The 21,682-nt window shown below is 42.4% G+C and overlaps 1 protein-coding gene across 1 annotated transcript in view; it reads left to right on the forward strand.

Moving 5' to 3' along the window:
- LOC122652610 overlaps positions 1-21,682 on the forward strand; it is a 217,515-nt gene that overhangs the window by 48,950 nt on the left and 146,883 nt on the right. Inside the window, exons 10-11 of the mRNA XM_043846393.1 lie at positions 9,244-9,342; positions 9,453-9,524. Coding sequence (XP_043702328.1) covers positions 9,244-9,342; positions 9,453-9,524 — 171 coding nt within the window. The remainder of the gene's footprint in view (positions 1-9,243; positions 9,343-9,452; positions 9,525-21,682) is intronic.

Genomic DNA, 21,682 nt, shown 5'->3' on the forward strand with positions numbered 1-21,682 from the left:
GCTACTAACCTACTATCAGTGAGTCATTTAACCAAATCCTTGAATTGTTGTGTCATTTTCTTTCCTTCCTATTATCTTTTTCGGGATTTGGAGACAAAGAGGGTTATTGGTAGTGGGACTGAGAAAGGAGGACTCTATCTACTTAAACCACAATTACCCGGTTCCTCTACTGTTGCAGCTTATGTTTGTGGTCGGAGTGACTGTAGTACTTTGGAGCATGGTACTAAATCTCGTTTCGTTTCGGTGTTTCGGTCTGACTGAAATTTCCGAGATACCAAAATTTCGTCGAAATCTCGGTCAAAATATGGTATTTTTCTGTGGGTGTAAAATGCCAAAAATGTCCGAGATTTCCGAAATTTTCGAAACGAGATGACCGAAATTACCGAAATTTCCGAAATATTGCATTTTTTCATTTCAAACTTGCATTTCGTTTCGGACAGGTCGAGATACTCGAAATATTCGATATCTCGACCGAAATTTCGCGAGTTTTAGTACTATGCTTTGGGGTCATTAATCCTTTGGCATCGACATTTGGGTCATCCCTCTTTTGTTGTTATGAGGAGACAATTACCCCATTTGCTTACTTCTTTTCCTTCTTATGTTTTTCAGTGTGAACCATGTATTTTTGCTAAACATTGTCGAACATGTTATCCTTATTGTGGTAATAGATCTCCAACACCTTTTTCTCTTGTTCAATCTGATTTTTGGGGACCTTATCTCACTACTTCTTTGTCTGGATTTCGTAACTTTGTTTCATTTGTGGATGATTATTCTAGGTCCAATTGGACTATTTTTTTGAAACACAAAAGTGATGTTTATGATGCTTTCAAGGATTATCAACTTATCCTTACTCAGTTTGGTACTCGAATTCAAATTGTTAGGTCTGATAAGGGGGGTAAGTAAATATATGGGGGCTCCAACAGTTCTTTACTGATCATGGCATCATCCATCAACTGGCATGTGTTGACACCCCTCAACAAAATGGGGTAGCTGAGAAAAAAAGCCGCCACTTGTTGGAAGTCACCAGGAGTCTTCTCTTTGGTATGCATGTGCCTAAGACCTTTTGGTCTGATGCACTTCTTACTGCTGCGTTCGTTATTAACCGGATGCTATCTCCCCTTCTTGGCTCCAAATCTCCTCTAGCTCTTCTTTCTTCTCAATCGTCAGTCTTCTCTTTGCCTCCAAAAGTGTTTGGTTGTGTTTGTTATGTTCATGTCAACAAATTAGCCCGCACCAAACTTGATCCCAAAGCCCTCAAGTGCATCTTCTTGGGCTACTTTGATTCAACAAAAGGGTATAAATGTTACCACCTGTCTTCTTGAAGGCGACTTCTCTCGAAAGATGTCACCTTCTTTGAGTCTATTCCCTTCTTTTCTTCTCCTTAGCATCCTCTTCAGGGGGAGAGCATTACTAGAAGTGAACAGGATGCTGATGTCATTCCTATTTTATCTCCCTTGCCTACCTCTACTTCCCCATTCCTATTTAATACTGGAAAATACAAAGAAGTGGAGGTTGTTCATGCTGTTGATGGTGATGGTGTTGTTGATATTGATGCTAGTAGTAGTGGTGATGCTAGCAGGAAAAAAGACCACAAGAGAAGATTCAAAGATGTTATATTCAAAAGAGATGAATGCTTGAAGGGAAAAGGAAAGCAACCTTGCCAAAACCCCTCTTTGGATCCACATCCTCAGTCTCATCCTCCCCAGTCAGGTAATAACTCTCCTTCTGAGTTAGATCTTCCCATTGCTATGAGAAAAGGGAAGAGAGCCTGTACTAACCCCATGGCCTAGTTTGTTTCCTATGACTCTATTGCTCCTATAGGTATTACCTTCTCCACTGCCCTTGAGTCTTCTTCTATTCCCAAAAATGTTACTGAGGCCTTAGCTGATCCCAAATGGATGCAAGCAATGTCTGAGGAAATGAAGGCTCTGGAGAAGAATGGTACTTGGACACTTGTTGATCTTCCCATGGGGAGAACTCTGATTGGGTGCAGATGGGTTTATACCTTTAAGTATAGATCAGATGGTATAATGGAAAGATACAAAGCTCGACTGGTTGCAAAAGGGTACAGTCAAGTGTATGACATCGATTACCAAGAGACTTTTGCCCCAGTAGCCAAGCATAACTCAATCAGGTGCTCCTTTCAGTGGCTGCCAATAAAAATTGGCCAATGTACCAATTAGATGTGAAAAATGCATTCCTTCATGGAGACTTAGCAGATGAAGTGTACATGCAGCCCCCACCTGGCTTTAAGTGTCCCTCAACTGAAGGGAAAGTTTATCTCTTGAAGAAAGCTCTCTATGGCCTCAAGCAGTCTCCTAAGGCCTAGTTTGAGCGATTTAGGTAAGCCATCCTGAAGAATCGGTGTTCCTAGAGTCAAGCTGACCACACCTTGTTTATCAGGAGAGGAGATGGCACAATCACAGCTCTCATTGTCTATGTTGATGACATTGTAGTCACTGGGAATGATGTTGTTGAGATAATCAGGTTGAAGTCTTATCTGGTTAAACTTCTTGGATATTGAAGTATCTAGATCAAGGAAAGGAATCAATATCTGCCAGAGGAAATTTGTCTTGGACCTTCTGAAGGAGACATGAACGTTGGGGTGTAAACCAGCAACCTCTCCCATTGATTCGAATCACAAGCTTGGTGATGAATGTGGTTCTCCTCTCATAGATGCAGGCAAGTATCAAAGATTAGTTGGGAAACTAATCTATCTTTCCTTCACTCAACCAGACATCTCTTATGCAGTTGGAGTGGTGAGTTAGTTCATGCATGCTCCCAAGAATGGATATCTGGATGCGGTATATCGCATCTCCCCTATCCCCTACTGTAAGCACATCAACCTCACTCATCTGGCCTTTGCAGATGTTTTGATGATCTTCTCTAAGGCCTCCACCTCCTCTATCTCTGCCATCATGGACTCTCTCCACCTCTTTGAATCCCTTTCCGGTCTCCACATTAACCTCCTCAAATCCAAAATCTTCCTCATTGGCATCCCTGATTCAGTCAAAGCCTCCCTCTTGGATCTGACGGGGTTCTCCATTGGTTCCCTCCCCGTTAAGTATCTCGGCCTTCCCCTCATTCCTGCTAGGCTATCCAGCCACCATTGTGCTCCCATGCTTGACAACATCCGCAAGAGACTCCAACTTTGGAAAGGCAAACTCCTCTCCTATGCTGGCAGGTAGGAATGTGTCAAGTCTATCCTCCAAGCCTCATACATCTATTGGACTGGCATCTTTGGTATCCCCAAAGCCACTATCAAGGCTATGGAGCGCCTCTTTTACGCTTTTCTCTGGAAAGGGTCCGACTCCTCCAAATTCCTCCATCCCTCTAGCTGGAAATCCATTTGCCTTCCTAAATCCGAAGGTGGCTTGGGTATCCGTCGCATTTGCGACTCCAACACTGCGGGTATCCTCAAGCTGATTTGGAAGATCTCTTCCCGTCAGGATTCCATTTGGGTCACTTGGGTCTACTCCTATCTTCTCAAATCAGACTCCATTTGGACTGCCAAGACTCCCTCGGATTGCTCTTGGATTTGGCGTAAAATCCTCCTCCTCAGGCCTCTTGCTCTCTGAGGCACCGCTGCCTCTATTACTAATGGTTCCGCCATCTCTCTCTGGCTTGATCCTTGGCACCCGCTTGGTATCCTCTATAATCTTCTGGGCCCCAGGACAATCTATTCTTTAGGTCTCCCAAAAGCCTCTCCCCTTTCCAGCCTCATTGTCTCTGGATCTTGGACTCCCCCTCCCTCCCTTACCCCATTTACCTTGTACTTATTCTGGCAGTCCCTCCCCCCTCTCCCCTCCCCTCCCCTTTTCCCACCCTTGTTGATAGAATAATTTACCTTCCTTCCTCCTCTGGCTCCTTCTCCTCTAGGTCAGCCTGGAACTTTGTGCGTGATCCCAGCCCATCCGTCCCCTGGCACACCCTAATCTGGTTCAAGGGCCACATCCCTTGCCATAGCTTTATAGCCTGGAGATCCCTTAGACTTTGCCTCCGTACACAAGCCTTCCTGCTGCACCGTAACATCCCTGTCTTCCCTTCTTGCATCTTTTGTTGGAGTGGTCATGAGGATATAGCCCACCTTTTCTTTGCCTGTCCCTTCTCCTCCACCATCTGGAAAAAGGCCCTTTCCCTCATTTGGCCCCGAAATAGAAGACCGTTGGATTTTGATCAGGAATGGCGTTGGTTGGTGAAAGCTTTCTCAGGGAAGTCTGTCTGTGACACTATTGGCAAGCTGGTTTTCTGTGCTGCTATCTATCATATTTGGATGGAGCGAAACCTTAGGAGATGGACTTCCAACTCCTGATCTTTTGATCTGATTTGGAAGGCCATCTCCTTCGACGTCTCTTCTAAAGTCAACTGTGGTCGCATTCGTCGTTTTTTGGACTCCCCAAGGAACAGGCATATTGTTGTTTCCTGGGGACTTGATTTGTCTCTTTTGAGGAGCCCCTTTTCTGCGTAGGCTGGGCTGGTCGCCTTCCCTTCCCCCCTTCCCCCTCTCTTCTCTCTCTTGTATATCCCCCCCCCTTTTTTTCTCCCTACCCCATGCTGGGGTATGGTAATATATTCATTCATCCAAAAAAAAAAAAATCTGGGCCTTTTATTGATCCCAGCAAGGCTATCTGCCCATCATTGCACCCCTAAGCTCGATGTCATTTGAAAGAGGCTTCAACTGTGGAAAGGCAAACTCCTATCCTATGCAGGTCGGCTGGTCCTCATCAAATCAGTCTTGCAATCCTCTTACATATACTGATCGGGCATTTTTGGTCTTCCCAAAGCTATCATCAAGTCCCTTAAGTCTCTCATGGCTGCCTTCCTTTGGAAAGGAAATGACTCCACCAGATTCCTTCACCCCATTAAATGAACTTTTGTTTGTCTCCCTAAATAGGAAGGAGGGCTGGGTCTAAGAAGAATCAAAGATGTTAATTCAGCTGGCTTCACCAAATTGATCTGGAAGCTTGTAAACATGGAGAAAAGTATTTGGGTGGACTGGGTTTATTCAAGGCTGCAACGTTTTGACTCAATTTGGACAGTCTCGACCTTGTCTGATGCTTCTTGGGTGTGGCGCAAGATCCTAGACCTTCGTCCTGCTGTTCTCGGAGCCATTTGCTCCCATATTGATGATAAGGCCTCTACCAAACTTTGCTGGACCATTGGCAGCCCATGGGTGTGCTCCTTCACCTCGTCCCTCCTAGAGCTATCTACAACTCTGGTCTCTCTAGGCAGGCCATGGTTGCTGACGTCATTCATCTTGATGTTTGGGCTCCCCCAATTTCGTCTCATCGAGCGCTTAATGTTATTTGGAATGCTTTGTCATCTATCCTTAGAAGATCCTCTGGAAGGGGAGATCGAGTAGTCTAGACAATTTCTTTCTCAGGTTCCACCAGCTCCAAGGCAGCCTGGGATCTCTTGCGATCCAGATTATTCCTACTTCTTGGCAAAAGCTTCTTTGGTTCAAGCATCACATCCCTCGTCATTGTTTTATGACTTGGTGGGTCTTCACCAACTACCTCCCAACGCAATCCTTCCTTCTCCACCGTCAAATGGCTGTCTCCTCCTCGTGCTGCCTCTGCTGGAATGCGGTTGAAGATATCAACCATCTTATTTTTGAGTGCCCCTTCTCCTCCTCTATTTGGAAAGGCATCCTTGCTAAGTACTAGTCCAGAAGGCGTCGTATTCTTCCTTTCGCAAGGGAGTGGGTCTGGGTGGATATGATCTTCTCGGGGTCTTCTTTTTGTGATACTGTGGGAAAGCTAGCCTTCTGCTCTGCTATTAATCACATTTGGATGGAGCAAAATATCAGGAAATAGACCTCCAACTCTCAGTCTTTTCTGTCAGTCTTTTCGCCAGATTTGGGATTCCATTTCTTTTGACATTAAAGCCAAGATTTCTTTGGTCCCCCTTTCTTGTATTGACACCCCAAGGAATAGGCATATTGTAGCCGCCTGGGGTTTCCTTCTCTCCTCCCTCCGGGCCTCCTCTTCTTCTTGTATATTTGTGTATCTCTCTCTCTTCCTTTTTAGGGGGCTGTTGTAGTTCTCCTTCTTTTTGGTAATGAATTTTTTATTCACCCAAAAAACATAACGTAATTTAAGGCTTATTTTTTTTGGGGTGAATAAAAAGATTCATTTCCAAAGAGAAAGAGGACTACAATAGCCCCCTTAGGGGGAGAAAAGAACAAATCGAAAAAATAAACAAGAAACCTTAGCCTCAAACATGGATGGGAGAGGCTTGGAGGGAGACGGAGAGAAGACCCCAGGAGACAACAATAAGCCTGTTCCTGGGGTGTCAATACATATAGAGGGAACAGCCGACGAGAGCTTAGCTTTAATTTCAAAAGAAATGGAATCCCAAATCTGTTGGAGAGTCCGAGAGTTGGATGTCTATTTCCTGATATTGCGTTCCATCCAAATATGATTGATGACTACACAAAAAGCCAACTTGCTAGTCGTGTCACAGATAGAAAGACCGGAAAAAGTCATATCTTCCCAGAGCCACTCTTTAGTATAAGGGAGAATTCTTCGACTTCTAGGCCAGCATTTGGTTAAAATGCCTTTCCAAATGGCGGAGGAGAGAGGACAAGCAAAAAAATAGGTGTTCAATATCTTCCACATCATTCCAACAAAGGTAGCACATGGGGAGACAAAGATCTGGTGGTGGAGGTGGTGGTGGCGGTGGCGATGGCGAAGGAAGGACTGCATTAGAAGGCCGTTAGAGAAAGCTCTCCAGACCGTGAAGCAATGGCGGGGAATGTGATGCTTGAACCAATTAACCGAACAAGCTTCCTCCAGGGTGCCAACGGGCTCTTAGAGCGAATAAAATCCCTGGCAGCTTTAGCATTAAAGGAGCCCAATAAGTTCGACATCCAGATAACACAGTCGCCTCTCCCAGAGGGTCTTCTAGAGATAGAAGGCAGAGCATTCGAAATGCTATTAAGAACAGGATGGAGGATAGGCGAAGGAGCCCAGCCAACAGGATCTAAGATATCAGCCACCATAGAATGTCTACGAAGCCCCGAGCTATAAATGGTTCTGGGGCTGATGAAATGGAGATTTTCCTGATTAACTTGAGGATGCCAGTGACGGATCCTGCGGATACCAAGACCTCCTTCAATTTTTGGGAGACAGTTAGCTGCCCAGCCTAATTGGATGGAGGAATTTAGAAGATTCCTTACCTTTCAAAAGAAAGGAGCAGAAGAGAGATTACATGGCTTTGATCGTGGATTTTGGAAGCCCATAGATACCAAACCAGTAGATGTATGAGGATTGAAGGGCTGATCTGATCAACACAATCCTACCTGCGAAGGAAAGGAATTTGCCCTTCAAGAGTTGGAACCTTTTGCGGATAAGTTCTGGTGCTTCAGCTATATCAATGCCCCCTTTCTGCTTTCTCAATCGCATTTCTCCTTGGTTCTTGCAAATAAATTCTCTTTCAGAGCAAAATTTTTAGTATTGTTACCTTCGATGCTACTGATATGCAGGATCCTTCCCTTAGTTGGTGCTAGAGTCATCTACAACTCAGGGTTACACAAGAAGTATAGGGTTGCGGACATCCTTCGCCATGATGGTTGGCCCCCCTCCCTTCCCCCCAGCTTGCCGCCATTTGGAATGCCTTCCCTTCCATCCCAAGACGTCCTAGAGGTTCAGGTGATATTGTGAATTGGTCTCCTTCTTCGGATCTTTTTAGTTCGAAATTTACCTGGGATCTCATCAGAACTTGTGCCCCAGTCTCTCATTGGTGCAAGTTGGTTTGGTTCAAGGGGCATATCCCCAGCCACAACTTCTCTGTCTGGTGGGCTCTAACTGTCTCCAACACAGTCTTTTCTGATCTACCAGCAGATTCCTGTCTCCCCAAGCCTGTTGTCTTTGTTGGAATGCTTCTGAAGATGTTGATTACCTCTTCTTTAATTTGATACAGCCTTTTGGCTAAATGCTATCCAAGGAGGAGAAGGATTTTACCCTTTGAGAGGGAATGGATTTGGGTTGATATGACCTAACCTTTGCTGGCAAGTCTATCTATGATGTGGTAGGAAAGCTTGCTTTTGGAGCTGTGGTCTCCCATATTTGGATTTAGCGTAACCTCAGAAATGGCCTTCGAGTTCGGGAACCATCAAGCAAAGTTGGGACTCTATAGTCTTTGATGTCAAAAGTAAAGTTTCTGTGATTTCTTCTAGATGTAATAGCTCCCCAAGGAACAGTTGAATTGTTGTCTCTTGGGTCCTCCTCCCCTCCCTGTTTCATCCCCCTGCCCTCTTTCTTAGGGGTTGTGCTTTGAATTTCTTTTTGTCTTGTATTTTCTGTTTTGTTTCCCCCTTAATTTAGGGTTCCCTTGTTTCCCTTCCTAATTTTTTTTTTTTGGGGGGGGGGGGGGGTTCCCTATTTTTTCTGTCCTTTTGGTAATGATTTTTTATTTACCAAAAAATAAAAATTGATATAGAGGATCCTGCTATGACATATTTTTATTATCCACAAACTGCAAAAAGCCTTACTATGCATTGATTAAATTTTACATTAGAATGCCAAGTTGCCAACTTCCTTCGCCATGCTAAATAGAATTAGCTTATTCTTGAAGTTATTATTTCCATTTGTTTCTATCAGATCTTAATATAAAACTGTTACTAGCAGCATAGTTAAGGTGTCGCCTTGGCAACGCCTAGACATCTGGGCTCTTTCTTTGGGCCTTGTTGACACTTCACGAATTTATGTTTATTACTTTGTTTTTTCGATGAATATGCTTTATCTTATATATCCTATACTTCGTTTATTATATGTTGATTTTCTCATATTAGGTACTAACTAGCATATTTATGTCATATTGCATTGACGTGGTTAAGATGTTACATATAAGTATAATTATATAAAATTATCATCGCTATATTATATATAGTCATGTACTGCACGCCTAGGGTGCCTAGGACACTTGGGCAGGTGCCTTGTCGCCTAGGTGCCCCTCCAACGCCTTGGGTGGCCTTGAAAACTATGACTAGCAGCGGCAAATGAATTATGTTCTTTTATTTATCAGTTGTCAGCGCTTAGCTGCAATGCAAAATGCAATTGAGTATTCTTTTTTAGTTTCAAGAATAGGGTTTGGATCTCTTTTTCTCCACTATCTTTTATTACTATCAAATAAATTTTTGTTTTCCTTTTCCTGCAGAACATTAATCAAACCCTGCTGCTGTGTCCATTTAGGGTGCTTTTCTGTGTTGTTTCCCACTCTCTTATTTGATATGCTTTGTAGGTGGAAGATGCAGTTTCCCGTGTTGCTGATGGAACTTCCACTGCTGAACAAGAATTTGTTTTTTCATCGTTGCGTTCTCAGTTAGGTCCTCTAGCTGCGGTAAGTGTTCTCAATGTTTTTCTTCTCCTTCTCTTTTTCCCCTTTTATTTAAATTCCCGCCCCCCCATGAGAACCATAACTATGTGCATGCATATGTTTTTACTTTTCAGATTCTTCTTTATATCGATGTTGCTGCAAATTCTTCAAGGTCTGTGAATATGTCCAAGCGGCTTCTGGACCGGGTAAGAAAGGGTGCTTTGCTAGTTTGTGATTTGAGGATTACCATCATTGTCTTGTTAATGCAGGAGAAATGCTAGCACCACTCTCTGGTGATAATTCGTTATCTGATGCTGGTATCGAAGAATGTTTCAGTAAGAATGTGCCTGTGTTTTACCAGAAAATCCTTGGATATTAGGGTCTCAACACTAATGCAATGTCCTTATAAATGTTTTGGGTTTTTTTTTTTATATGGGTAATGTTAACAAAACAGGAATTTCGTGAATGGCTTGAATGATCAATGAGATCAGTTAAGCTCTCTATTTATAATAATAATAATAAAAGAGATTACAAAGGGAAACACTGTTCACGATACTATTCACGACACTGTTCACGACATTGTTCACGTGAACAGTGTCACAGCCCAAATTACAATCCTACCCTTGTTCAAAAGTACATAAATAAAGCATAAATAAAAAACCAAAAATACCCTTATAATATCTAGTAACACATCTCAACACTCCCCCTCAAGTTGGGGCATAGATATCACACATGCCCAACTTGACTAGACTAGGATAAAACAACTTCCCACTCAACCCTTTGGTGAAGACATCAGCCAGTTGATCTCCAGACTTCACAAAAGGAATACAAATCTGCCCACTCTCTAACTTCTTCTTGATGAAGTGTTTGTCAATCTCCACATGTTTGGTACGGTCATGCTGCACTGGATTGTGGGCAATGCTAATTGTTGCTTTGTTGTCATAGTACAACATCATTGGAAGATGAACAGAACCACGGATATCAAGGAGTAAACTCTAAAGCCACAGTAACTCACATATGCCCTGGGCCATAGCATAGAATTCAGCTTCAGCACTAGATCTTGCCACAACATTGTGCTTTTTACTCAGCCATGTGACTAGATTTCCTCCAACAAAAGTACAATAGCCGGAGGTAGATTTCCTGTCAGGGTTACCACCCCAGTCAGCATCTGTGTAAGCCTCAATGCGAAGATGGTCATGAGGAGACAAAAGGATCCCCTTTCCTGGAGCTGACTTCAAGTAATGGAGAATACGAAGAACAGCAGCCATGTGAGTGGAATAAGGATCATGCATGAACTGGCTCACAAGACTCACAGCAATGGCAATATCTGGTCTGGTGTGGGAGAGATAAATCAGCTTGCCCACCAATCGTTGATATCTGCCCTTATCAACAAGTTCACCATCCTTCTCTTGCAGACGGGTAGTAGCTTCCAAGGGAGTGTCACAAGGATGACAACCAAGCAAACCAGTCTCTGACAGTAAATCTAGAACATACTTTCTCTGGGAGAGAAAGATGCCTTTTGGAAAACGGGCAACTTCAATCCCAAGAAAATATCTTAGCTGTCCTAGATCTTTTATGTCAAATTCCCGTCCCAAGCAAGCCTTAGGTGAGAAACTTCATCTCGTATCATTACGATCACAACTATGTCATCAACATAAACTATGAGAAGAGTGACATTTTCTCCCTTTCGCTTGATGAGCAGTGTGATCAGCATGACTGTTTGTATCCACAGGAGACCATGGCTTTATGAAACCTACCAAACCATGCCCGTGGAGATTGCTTCAACCCATAGAGTGCCCTTTTGAGCCTACAAACTTTCCCATGGGTCTTGTCAGAGGAAAAACCCGGAGGAACATCCATATAAACCTCCTCTTCCAACTCCCCATGAAGAAATGCATTTTTTACATCCAACTGCTGTAGGTCCTAGCCAAAGTTGACAGCATAAGACAGTAAGACCCGGACAGTGTTCAACTTCGTAGCAGGGGCAAATGTCTCCTGGTAGTCGATCCCATAAGTCTGAGTGAAGCCTCTGGCCACAAGCCTGGCTTTATATCTATCCACTGTTCCGTCGGCTTCGCTGACAACAAATACCCATTTGCACCCGGTGGTTTCTTACCCGAAGGAAGAACAACTAGCTCCCATGTCTCATTTTTAAGTAAGGCCGTCATTTCTTCCATCATGGTTGCTTTCCACTTTGGATCTGCAATCGCCTCCTGCCATTTCTGAGGAATAGAAACAGAGGAAAGATAAGAAACAAATGCACGATAGGAAGGAGATAAAGCATCATAGGAAACAACATTGGAGATGGGGTGTTGGGTGCATGACCTAACGCCTTTACGAACAGCGATAGGTAAGTGAAGGGAAGGATCCTTACCAGATGATGTAGTAGGGTCTGGATCTGGATCAAGTGCAGATGATTGTGGAGGTGATATGGTGGTGGTAGTAGTCTCAACTTGTCTGTGCGCTCCGGGTATATACCTTATCAACAGGATTTGTGATGGTCTCACGCTCCCCTGAATAGGAGCCACTATAGGAGCTGAAGTTACTGGAGGGCTCCCCACGAATAGAAGCCGGAAGAATAGCAGACACATCTTCAAAACCCCGATCCTGCTCCCCCTGAAGAGGTCTGGGAATAATATGACAAGGACTCATGGAAGACCATATCCATGGAGACAAAAGTACGACGAGAAGGTGGATGGTAACACTTGTATCCTTTTCTGGGTCGCAGAATAGCCCAGAAAAATACACCGAATGCTCCGTGGATCAAATTTCCCATGAGGATGATGATTGCGGACATTGCAAAAACAACCAAAAACTTTGGGGGGAACCACAAAGGAGGAGGAACCCTGGAGGAGATCAATGGGGGAACGACCATAAAGGACACGGGTAGGCACACGGTTGATGAGATAAGCAGCGGTAAGAATGGCATCACCCCAGTAGTGAGAAGGAACCTGCCGTGCAAATATAATGGCCCGGGCTAGCTCAAAGAGATGTCTATTTTTCCTTTCAGCAACCCCATTCTGGGCAGGTGTGTCAACACAGCTGGTCTGATGGACAATACCATGTTCAACCAAATAAAGTTGGAATTGACCCTCCAGGTACTCTCTACCATTATCACTGTGTAAAATGCGCAAGGTGGCATTGAATTGGGTCTGAACCATACGATGAAATAACTGAAAACAGCGGAAGACCTCACTTTTATGGCTCATCATGTACACCCAAGTGACACGAGTATAACAATTAATAAACGAGACAAACCATCGATGACCAGAAAGGGAAGTACAACGGGCAGGGCCCCACACATCAGAATGAGCCAAAGCAAAAGGAAACTCACTTCTTTTATTTAATGAAGAATAACTGGAACGAGTCTGTTTGGCCAAAACACAAGCCTCACATAAAAACTCATTCCTATTACAATGCTTAATCAAGCTCGGAAACAAAAGAGACAAAGTACTAAGGGATGGATGACCAAGTCGGCAGTGCCAGAGATGAAGGTCAGGGGACGAGGTGGACTGTAAATGATGAGCTGTAGAGGAAGCCGAATGCAAAGTAGAAGGCTGACCCGGGTCAAGTAAGTAGAGACCACCCCGCATCTTACCACCCCAATCGTGCGTCCCGTCTCCAAATCCTGTATGACACAATGTGAAGGGAAAAAAGTCAGTTTGTAGTTCAGATCTCTAGTTAGACTACTAATAGAGAGAAGGTTGGTAGAAAAGGACGGAACATGCAAAACAGATTTTAATGAAAGGGTAGGTGAGCAGCGTATGGAACCCTTCCCATTAATAGGAGAAAGGGAACCATTAGCTACTCGAACACTATCTTTGCCAGAAGATGGAGAATAAAGATGAAAGGCATGGGAGGAGCCAGTGATGTGGTCAGTGGCACCAGAATCTATAATCCAAGGACTGGATACAGCCGATGCACACGATTACTGACTGGAGTACCTGAGGCAAAATTAGAACCAGGAGGGGCAGCAGGTGTGGATGCCGTAGTGGACGCAGTGGAAGAGGCCTGTAGCATGCGACGGAAAGCTAGGAGCTCATCCTGAGTAAGCCCAATGTCAGATGAAGGGGCAGCAGCTGCAGTAGTAGGAGAATCAGCCATATGAGCCTTGGGCTTAAACTTCCCACGGGCTTTCTTTTCCTCAAAATCAGCAGGCTTCCCATGGAGCTTCCAGCATTGAGCCTTAGTATGATAGAGCCTGTTGCAGTGTTCACACTTGACAGGACCTTTAGGGACAACAGTACCACTATCAGTAGTGGTAAGAGAAGGAGTACTGGAAGCAACTTGCAAGGCGGAGCGATCAACAGTAGAGGAATGCAGCATAGCAGCCCGACGAGATTCCTCATTATGAACCAAGGCAAAGGCCTGCTCTAGGGATGGAAAAGGGGACTGCCCAAGTACTTGCACCCGAATAGGATCAAACTCCATATTTAGTCCAGCCAAAAAATCATAGACACGCATTTTGTCAACGTGTTTGCGATAGGCAGCCAGATCAGTAGCAGTAGAGGGCTGATAGTTGGAGTAATGATCCAATTGTTGCCACATGTTCTTAAGGGCAGCATAGTATTTGGAGACAGAGAGCTCCTATTGGGTAATGGCATTAGCCTTCTTTCTAATCTCATAGACCTGTGCATCATTCCCCGTGCGACCATAAGTCTCTTTGGCACCAGTCCAGATAGCATGGGCAGTGTTCAGTAGAAGAAAATTGTCTGAGATATCCCCTTGCATAGAATGGATCAAGTAGGACATCACCATCTTATCATTCGATAACCACTTGTTGAGCTGAGAACCCTCTTCCACTGGTTTAGTTGTTGTCCCAAGAAGATGGCCAGTGAGGCCACGGCCAGCTATTGTCAAATAGGTGGACCGAGAGCACTTCAGGTAGTTAGAGCCATCAAGTTTGATTGGGGCAGCAAGGGGAAGAAAATTAGTCCGGGGCTGGCCATCAATGCCAGAAGAGGCCGAAGAAGAATCTGAACTAGTCATTGCAGCAGGTAACCAATCTTCAATGAAGCAGCAAACAGCCAAAAAGTATCCAAAAAAATTCTGGAATTGACCCCCAATAGAAAAGGGCTGTATTGGAGCAAAAAATTTCAGATATGTAGGCTGGGAATGATGTCGAATGAAGGCAGCAAGGGTGCCAATCAGATGCAGCAGGAACCAGCAGCCTAACCCCAAGATCGATTAATGTCAAGGTTTTGAAAAAAGACCCTGAGAAGAGAGATCGATAAGGGGCTGGGGTCTTCAACCAATCTGATGAAGTGAATAGGGGCTGAGAACAATATCAAATAAAGATCCCATAATAGAAGATGCAGCCGAAACTGATGTAGAGGACTGATCTCCAAAAAAAAATAGGAATCTTCAAATCGCAGACAGTGCTTCAGCTCCACTCGATCCAAAAAATAGGCATAAAAAAGGTGGTATATTGGGGCAGCAGCTAGATCATTACGATCACCTCAGTAGTGCTGCCCTAATGGGAGAAGAAGAACCAAAAGAAAGGAAGAAAGAAGAAGGGAAGAAGCTCGATGGAGGGAAGGGGAAAAAAATCGAAGGGAGGGAGGTGGGTTTTGAAAACCTAGATCAGAGTGTATTTGGCTCTGATGCCATGTTAACAAAACAGGAATTTCGTGAATGGCTTGAATGATGAATGAGATCAGTCAAGCTCTCTATTTATAATAATAATAATAAAAAAGATTACAAAGGGAAATACTGTTCATGACATTATTCAGGACATTATTCACGACACTGTTCACGACACTGTTCACGTGAACAGTGTCACAGCCCAATTTACAATCCTACCCTTGTTCAAAAGTACATAAATAAAGCATAAATAAAAAACCAAAAATACCCTTATAATATCAGGTAACACTTCTCAACAGGTAATATATAAATGGTTTAGTTGCCAAGTTTGGCACGTCTCTTCCACTAAAAACCATATGGAAACTGGCAGCGAAGCACAACAGTATTTAGATAGATTGGGTTTACTCAGGATTCCTTCAAAATGATTCTATTTGGACTGTTAACAGATCTCCGGATGCATCTTGGGTTTGGAAAAACATCCTCAAATGGAGAAACTTAGCCATTGGAGTTATTAAGTCCAAGATTGCAGATGGCTCCACCACTCAGCTTGGGCTCGATCATTGGCATCCCTTGGGTATCCTCCTTCCCTTAGTAAGTTTCAGGAATATTTACAAGGCTGGTCTTCACCATAGTTCGAAAACTCGTTTCGTTTTGGTATTTCGGGCTGACCAAAATCATGGTTCAAAATCTCGCGATATATCTCCGATATTTCGGATATCTCAACACTGCCGAGACGAGATGACCATACGAAATAAAAAAAGTCAAAATTTCAGTATATTTCGTGAAATTTCGGTATATTACTAAAACAATATTTATTTAACTATTTATACATCAGGGTCCGACCGTATACTGTTAATCAAGGGTGCAAACCCAAAACACCACTTTGAGTTCATTTTTTTTTTGCAATATGAAGGTTTAAATGTGTTTATTTAGCTTAAATAAAGGTGTATATGAAGTATTAGGCCTTAATATGGCAAAAAACCCACCGAGATGGACTGCCGAAATATGACAGAAAAAATATCATATTTCGGCGAAATTTCAGATATTTCGAAAATCTTGACCTGCCCGAAATGGCGAGACGAGACGAGATCTTGAACTATGACCGAAATATCCGAAATTTTGGTCGAAATATTGTACTTTTTCAGCAAGGTTTCGGTAGGTCGTTGCGGTAGGTTTTAGGCCAAGTTAAGGCTTAAAACTTCATGGAAACCCTATTTTAGGCTATATAAACACATGTAAATGTCCAAATTGCAAAAATACTCACCGAAAATGGTGTTTTGGACACCATTAATTTGCAGTATACGGTCGAATCCTAATGTATAACTTAGTTAATTACACACACTCATTGTTTAATACTTTAAGTACTAGAGGAAATAAGTCACATAATAACTAATAAGCAATTTAAACAACTAAATTCACTTGGAAACATAAATTCAATGACTCATAAGTCATAACTTATGTCATAATATTAAGTACAATAAGTCAATAACAATAACAACTTAACAAGATGATATCAGTATCCCAAATTCCCAATACAAGTCAAGTAGTCATCAAGTGACTCAAATGTTTACAAATATACTAATAATAATTACTCCACCGTCCAGGATTGACCCCGCTCATAGTCCGATGGAGCCGACGTGCAATGTTCTCCGACTGTAGGACATATGAATGCCACGTCATAGTTTGGGAGAAGAAACGAGTGTAGTACTGTAGTCATCCACAATTGCCATGTAAATTGCATCATCAACATGCTGAAGGTAGTCATTGTTGGAGTTGTTAGCAAGGGATGTACTGGGTCTCTCTTCCCCAACTTCGGCGGTCCTAACCCGTATTCAATCCTCTGTTTACCAAGTGCTTCCGGCGTAGATGTGGCGAAGATTTGAAGGCCGGTACACAAATCAGCACAGAGAAGGTAAAGAATGAAGAACAGAAAAGAAAAAACCACAAAAGAGCAGCCTAGTGAGTCTCGGTTGAAATTTCGACCGAGACTAACGAGTTTTTATCTTTTGTATCAAGTGATTTGAAAGGGGAATCTCGATATCTCACGAGATGTAACAATATCTCGAGATATCACGAGATGATCGAAATCTCGATTGAGATTTAGTATTTTTTCATATCGAAGTATCATTTCGTTTCACCCTGGTCGAGATACTCGAAATTCTCGAGATCTCGACCGAGATTTCACGAGTTTTTGTACTATGGTCTTCACAAATTTTCAAAAGTGGCTGACACCATATCCTTCGGATCTTGGGTCCCCTCTCCCTCTCCGTAGCTTGAATTTATTTGGAATGCTCTCCCTCCTTTGAATGGAAGAAATTCAAATTTTGAAGACCTGGTTTCTTGGACTCCATTGGCTATAGGTATCTTTAGCTCCAAATCGGCTTGGAATCACATAAGATCTAGTTGCCCGCCTACTGATTGGTTCCAAATTGCTTGGTTCAAAGGTCATATTCCAATGCACAGCTTCTGTGTTTGGCGCACGCTTTTAAACTGCCTCCCAACTCAGTCTTTCCTCATTCGTCGGCATTTAAGTGTCTCTCCTACTTGCTGCCTTTGTTTGAATGGCTTAGAAACGGCTGACCATCTATTCTTTGATTGTCCTTTCTTGGCTTCAATTTGGAAAGGAATCCTCATCAAATGCTGGCCGAGGAGAAGAAAGATTCTTCCTCTTCAGAGAGAATGGAGGTGGATCACACAATCTTTCGGGGGCAATTCAATTTGCGATACTATTGGTTTGCTGGCTTTTGGGGCCTCCATCGCGCATATTTGGATGGAGCGTAATATTAGGAGATGGACCTCCAACTCTAGGTCCTTTAGGCTGATTTGGGATTCCATCATCTTTGATGTCAAATCCAAATCCTACTGTTCCCCCCCTTCTTCCTCTTGTGTAAACTTCCCAAGGAACATGCACATTTTTGCTTCCTGGGATCTCCCTACTTCTCTTCTTCCCCCTTCTCCCTAGGGAGATCTCCCTACAATTGGGTTGATTATTTCCGCTGCTTGATTAAGTTTATTCTGCTGCGTGCTGCCCTGGTTCTACACTTCAAGATTTTATGTCACTGTGACAATCTGAGATTCATCACTGGACAGCTATTGAAGATTGGTGAAAGTTTGTTGATCAAGTCTGCCCAAGTTTTGGAGATCAATTATTTCAAGTTTTTGAAGGTTTGTTTGGGAGCTTCATTCATCCGTCAAGCTGGACTCTGCTGCAACTTAGTTTCTTCCCATTTTGTTCAAGTTGGGCATTAGTGCCTTATATGCGCCAACTTGAGGGGAAGTATTGGAATATGTAATCCAGAATACCGTGGGGGTATTCTGGTCCTTTTGGGTTTACTTAGTTGTTAAGTTATTAGGATTAGATTGCTGCTTTTATAGAGTCAGCTAGTTAGGGGTATTTTTGTCTATTTATGCCCCTTTGTAGTATTTCCCTCTATTTATAATAGAGGGGCTTACTTATTAATGAATTAAGCCATTCCATTCTCTAATTCTCTCTTTCTAACCCACGGTTCTGCTAACAATTCGTCTTTTCCTTCTTCCTCTTTCTTTCAATTCACTTTCTTAATTCCTTGCTGAACCCAGTTGTATTCTTACCTAATCACATGTACCGCTTGAAGATTTGATGGTTCAGCAACCCAACTGTTTATTATTCCTACTGGTTTTCCCAAACATCCAGCAACCTCCAGCCCCATTTTCTCTTTAATTTAGACTGGTTCAGCACCTTAATTCACAGATGTTCATCTAATTTCATAGAAATACAGCAGCCCCATAATAACTCCTAGGTATTCAGCTTCTCTTTTCTTCAATTCTCCTCTGTTTTTCTTCAAATTAGAACTTTAGATCTTCTACACTCAATTCCAGATCCCAATAGATAAGGTAATCCTCTTCAAAACGCAATTCCTGATTCATAAATCTCAAATCCTCTCTTCAATTCTTCTTGATTCCCTTCCAAATCTCCTACGGTTCAGCAACCTCAGATCATAATTCTCTTATTAATTTCATGAGGCCACTGCAGCTCCTTCCCAAATCCCAGCAGTACTTTGCTTCAAATCCCTTCAACTCCTTATAGTTCAGCTACTCAGAAACTTTTAAATCCTCCATTAACTTCACTCACGAACAACAGCTAACAACACTCCAACTTCTCTTCTTCTTCATTAATTCTCCTTTGCTTCTCTTCAATTTAGACCTCCAGTCCTTTAGCATACCATCACCAGCTCCAGATAAGAACACCCCTTTAAAACCTGATTTTAAGTTGAAGTTCAGGTTCCTATCTTCTTATTCTCAACTCCAGAACCCAATTGTAACTTTCTTCCAGGTCCTAATACTCCTACATCTTCATTAAATCAACATTCCCAAACACAAATTTCCATTTAGTTCTATAAGAACACAGCAGCACATCATTCTTCTTCTCTTCTCTCTTCTTTTTCTGCAGTCCAGAATCGGTTCTGGTTTGTTGAGTATCTAATCCCCTTTCTTTGATTCAAACATACCCTTATATCTAATTTCCTAATCATTCACTTAAACCCATATGTCTAATTACTGACTTATTAACTAATTAAACATCTAATTCACTTAATAAACATTAACTACCAATCTAATTTATTAAACTACCTTACTTTTGTCAAACCTCCTCTAATTACAAGATCCCAGCTCAAGACATCTATTCCTCTTATGAGACTGAAGTCCGAAGCCACCTCCTACTTCCCATGCACAGCCTCATATGCCATCTCCTGCTTCCTCAGCCATGTGGGGCTGGCTTTGAACAGCCACCACCTCCTTCCCCATACATAGCCTCATAGGCCACCTCCTCTTTCCTCTGGCTGCTCCTCTTTGAATCTCCATAACTCAAACAAACCATAGTTATCCATATTTGAACCATTTGGTTCAACCAAACCAAACCAAACCAAACCAGACCAAGCCACGCCAAGTCACGTCCTACTTGACTATTCACTTAGTATACAATTACAACTATATGTTGTATCAATCATATATATACACATACATACACCATAGTGTATTATATAATATAAAACTCATATAATTCATATGACTTCTATTAAAAATAATAAAATAATTCTCTTCACGTTATAATAATATAAAACATTATACTAATCTACTAATATAATACTAAAACAGAATATGAAGCAATAAAATACTCATAATTATTCAAATACTATTATAATATTCATAAAAGCATTAGAATATTCTAGGACACCTAATATAAAAATAAAATATTCATGACCTGCATACGGGGTGTTACCTGCATACTTTCTTAAAAGGTAGCTAAGAAAGAATGTAAAACAAGAAGGAGAAAGATGAAAATATAAGGTTGGAGAAGAAGAGGAAGAGGGAGAAGAGAAGAAGAGAAGATGGTGGAATGTTGTGTGTTAGAGAATAATCTCTACTACACCTATATTACTTCACTAATATAATGTAAAGAATTACATACACCTCCCAAGGGAGGTAAAAGGTAAAAAAAGAGAAAATACAATAAAAGACAACTAGACAACAAACTAGTTCCTAAAGTACTCTTATAGCATAAAGTCTTAACAGTCCCCCTCAAGCTGGAGAATAAATGTCATGCATTCCCAACTTGCATAATAGGGTACCGAACTAGTGAGAGGTGAGTCATTTAATGAAGATGTCTACCAATTGATCACCTGTCATCATGAAAGGAGTGCAAACGCAGCCAGTATCTATCTTCTCCTTGATGAAGTGCCGGTCCACTTCGATGTGCTTTGTTCTATCATGTTGCACCAGATTGTGAGCATTGTTTATAGCTTCCTTGTTATCACAGTAGAGCCGCATAGGTCCTTCAGTATCAAACCCCGACTCCTGGGCCAATCGTCTCAACCTTATGAGTTCACAAACTCTGTGAGCCATTGCCCTAAATTCTGCCTTTGCATTGGATCTAGCTACAATAGACTGTTTTTTTCTGCTCTATGTAACCAAATTACCACCTACAAAAATGTGCAATAGCCAGATGTAGACCGTCTGTCTGAGATGGATCTAACCCAATCAACATGTGTGAAACCTTCTATCTTCAAGTGGTTGTGCCTGACATACAATAGTCCTTTCCCTAGAGAGGACTTCTAGTATCTGATAATGTGGTATACAACATCCAAGTGCCCACTCATGGGAGCATGCATAAACTGGCTTACTACTTCCACTGCATAAGAAATATCTGGCTAGTCATAGACAGATAAATGACCTTCCCCACTAGCCTCTGGTAGTTCTCTACATCAACAAGAGAGGGGTCACAGTCTTCTCCTAGCTTGTGGTTCTGCTCAATAGGAAAACTTTCTAGTTTGCAGCCCAACATCCATGTCTCTTTCAACAAATCTAGAACAAACTTCCTTTGACATATGTTGATTCCCTTCTTGGACCTTGACACTTCAATTCCCAAGAAGTACTTTTTTTTTGGTGAATAAAAAATTCATTACCAAAACCCGAAAGGCAGGGGAGGAAGAGAAAAAGGGAGGGGGGGAATACACAAGGGAAGGAGAAGGGGGAGGGGAGCTATACAAAACACAAGCCACAGACTTAGGGAACCTGGGTAGAAGAACAAAAGAGAGAAGAATCTAACCCCCAGGTAACAACAATGTGCCTGTTCCTTGGGGCGTCTATAAGGGATCTATGGGGAAGCAAATGAAGTCTAGAGCTAACATAAAAAAAGATGGCTTTCCAAATCATGTCAATAGATCGGGAGTTGAAAGTCCATCTACGAAGATTCTGCTCCATCCAGATGTGAGAAATAGCAGCCCCGAACACAAGCTTGCCAAAA

Source organism: Telopea speciosissima, chromosome 2 (assembly GCF_018873765.1).
Source record: "Telopea speciosissima isolate NSW1024214 ecotype Mountain lineage chromosome 2, Tspe_v1, whole genome shotgun sequence".
In the NCBI taxonomy this organism is placed as follows: Eukaryota; Viridiplantae; Streptophyta; class Magnoliopsida; order Proteales; family Proteaceae; genus Telopea; species Telopea speciosissima.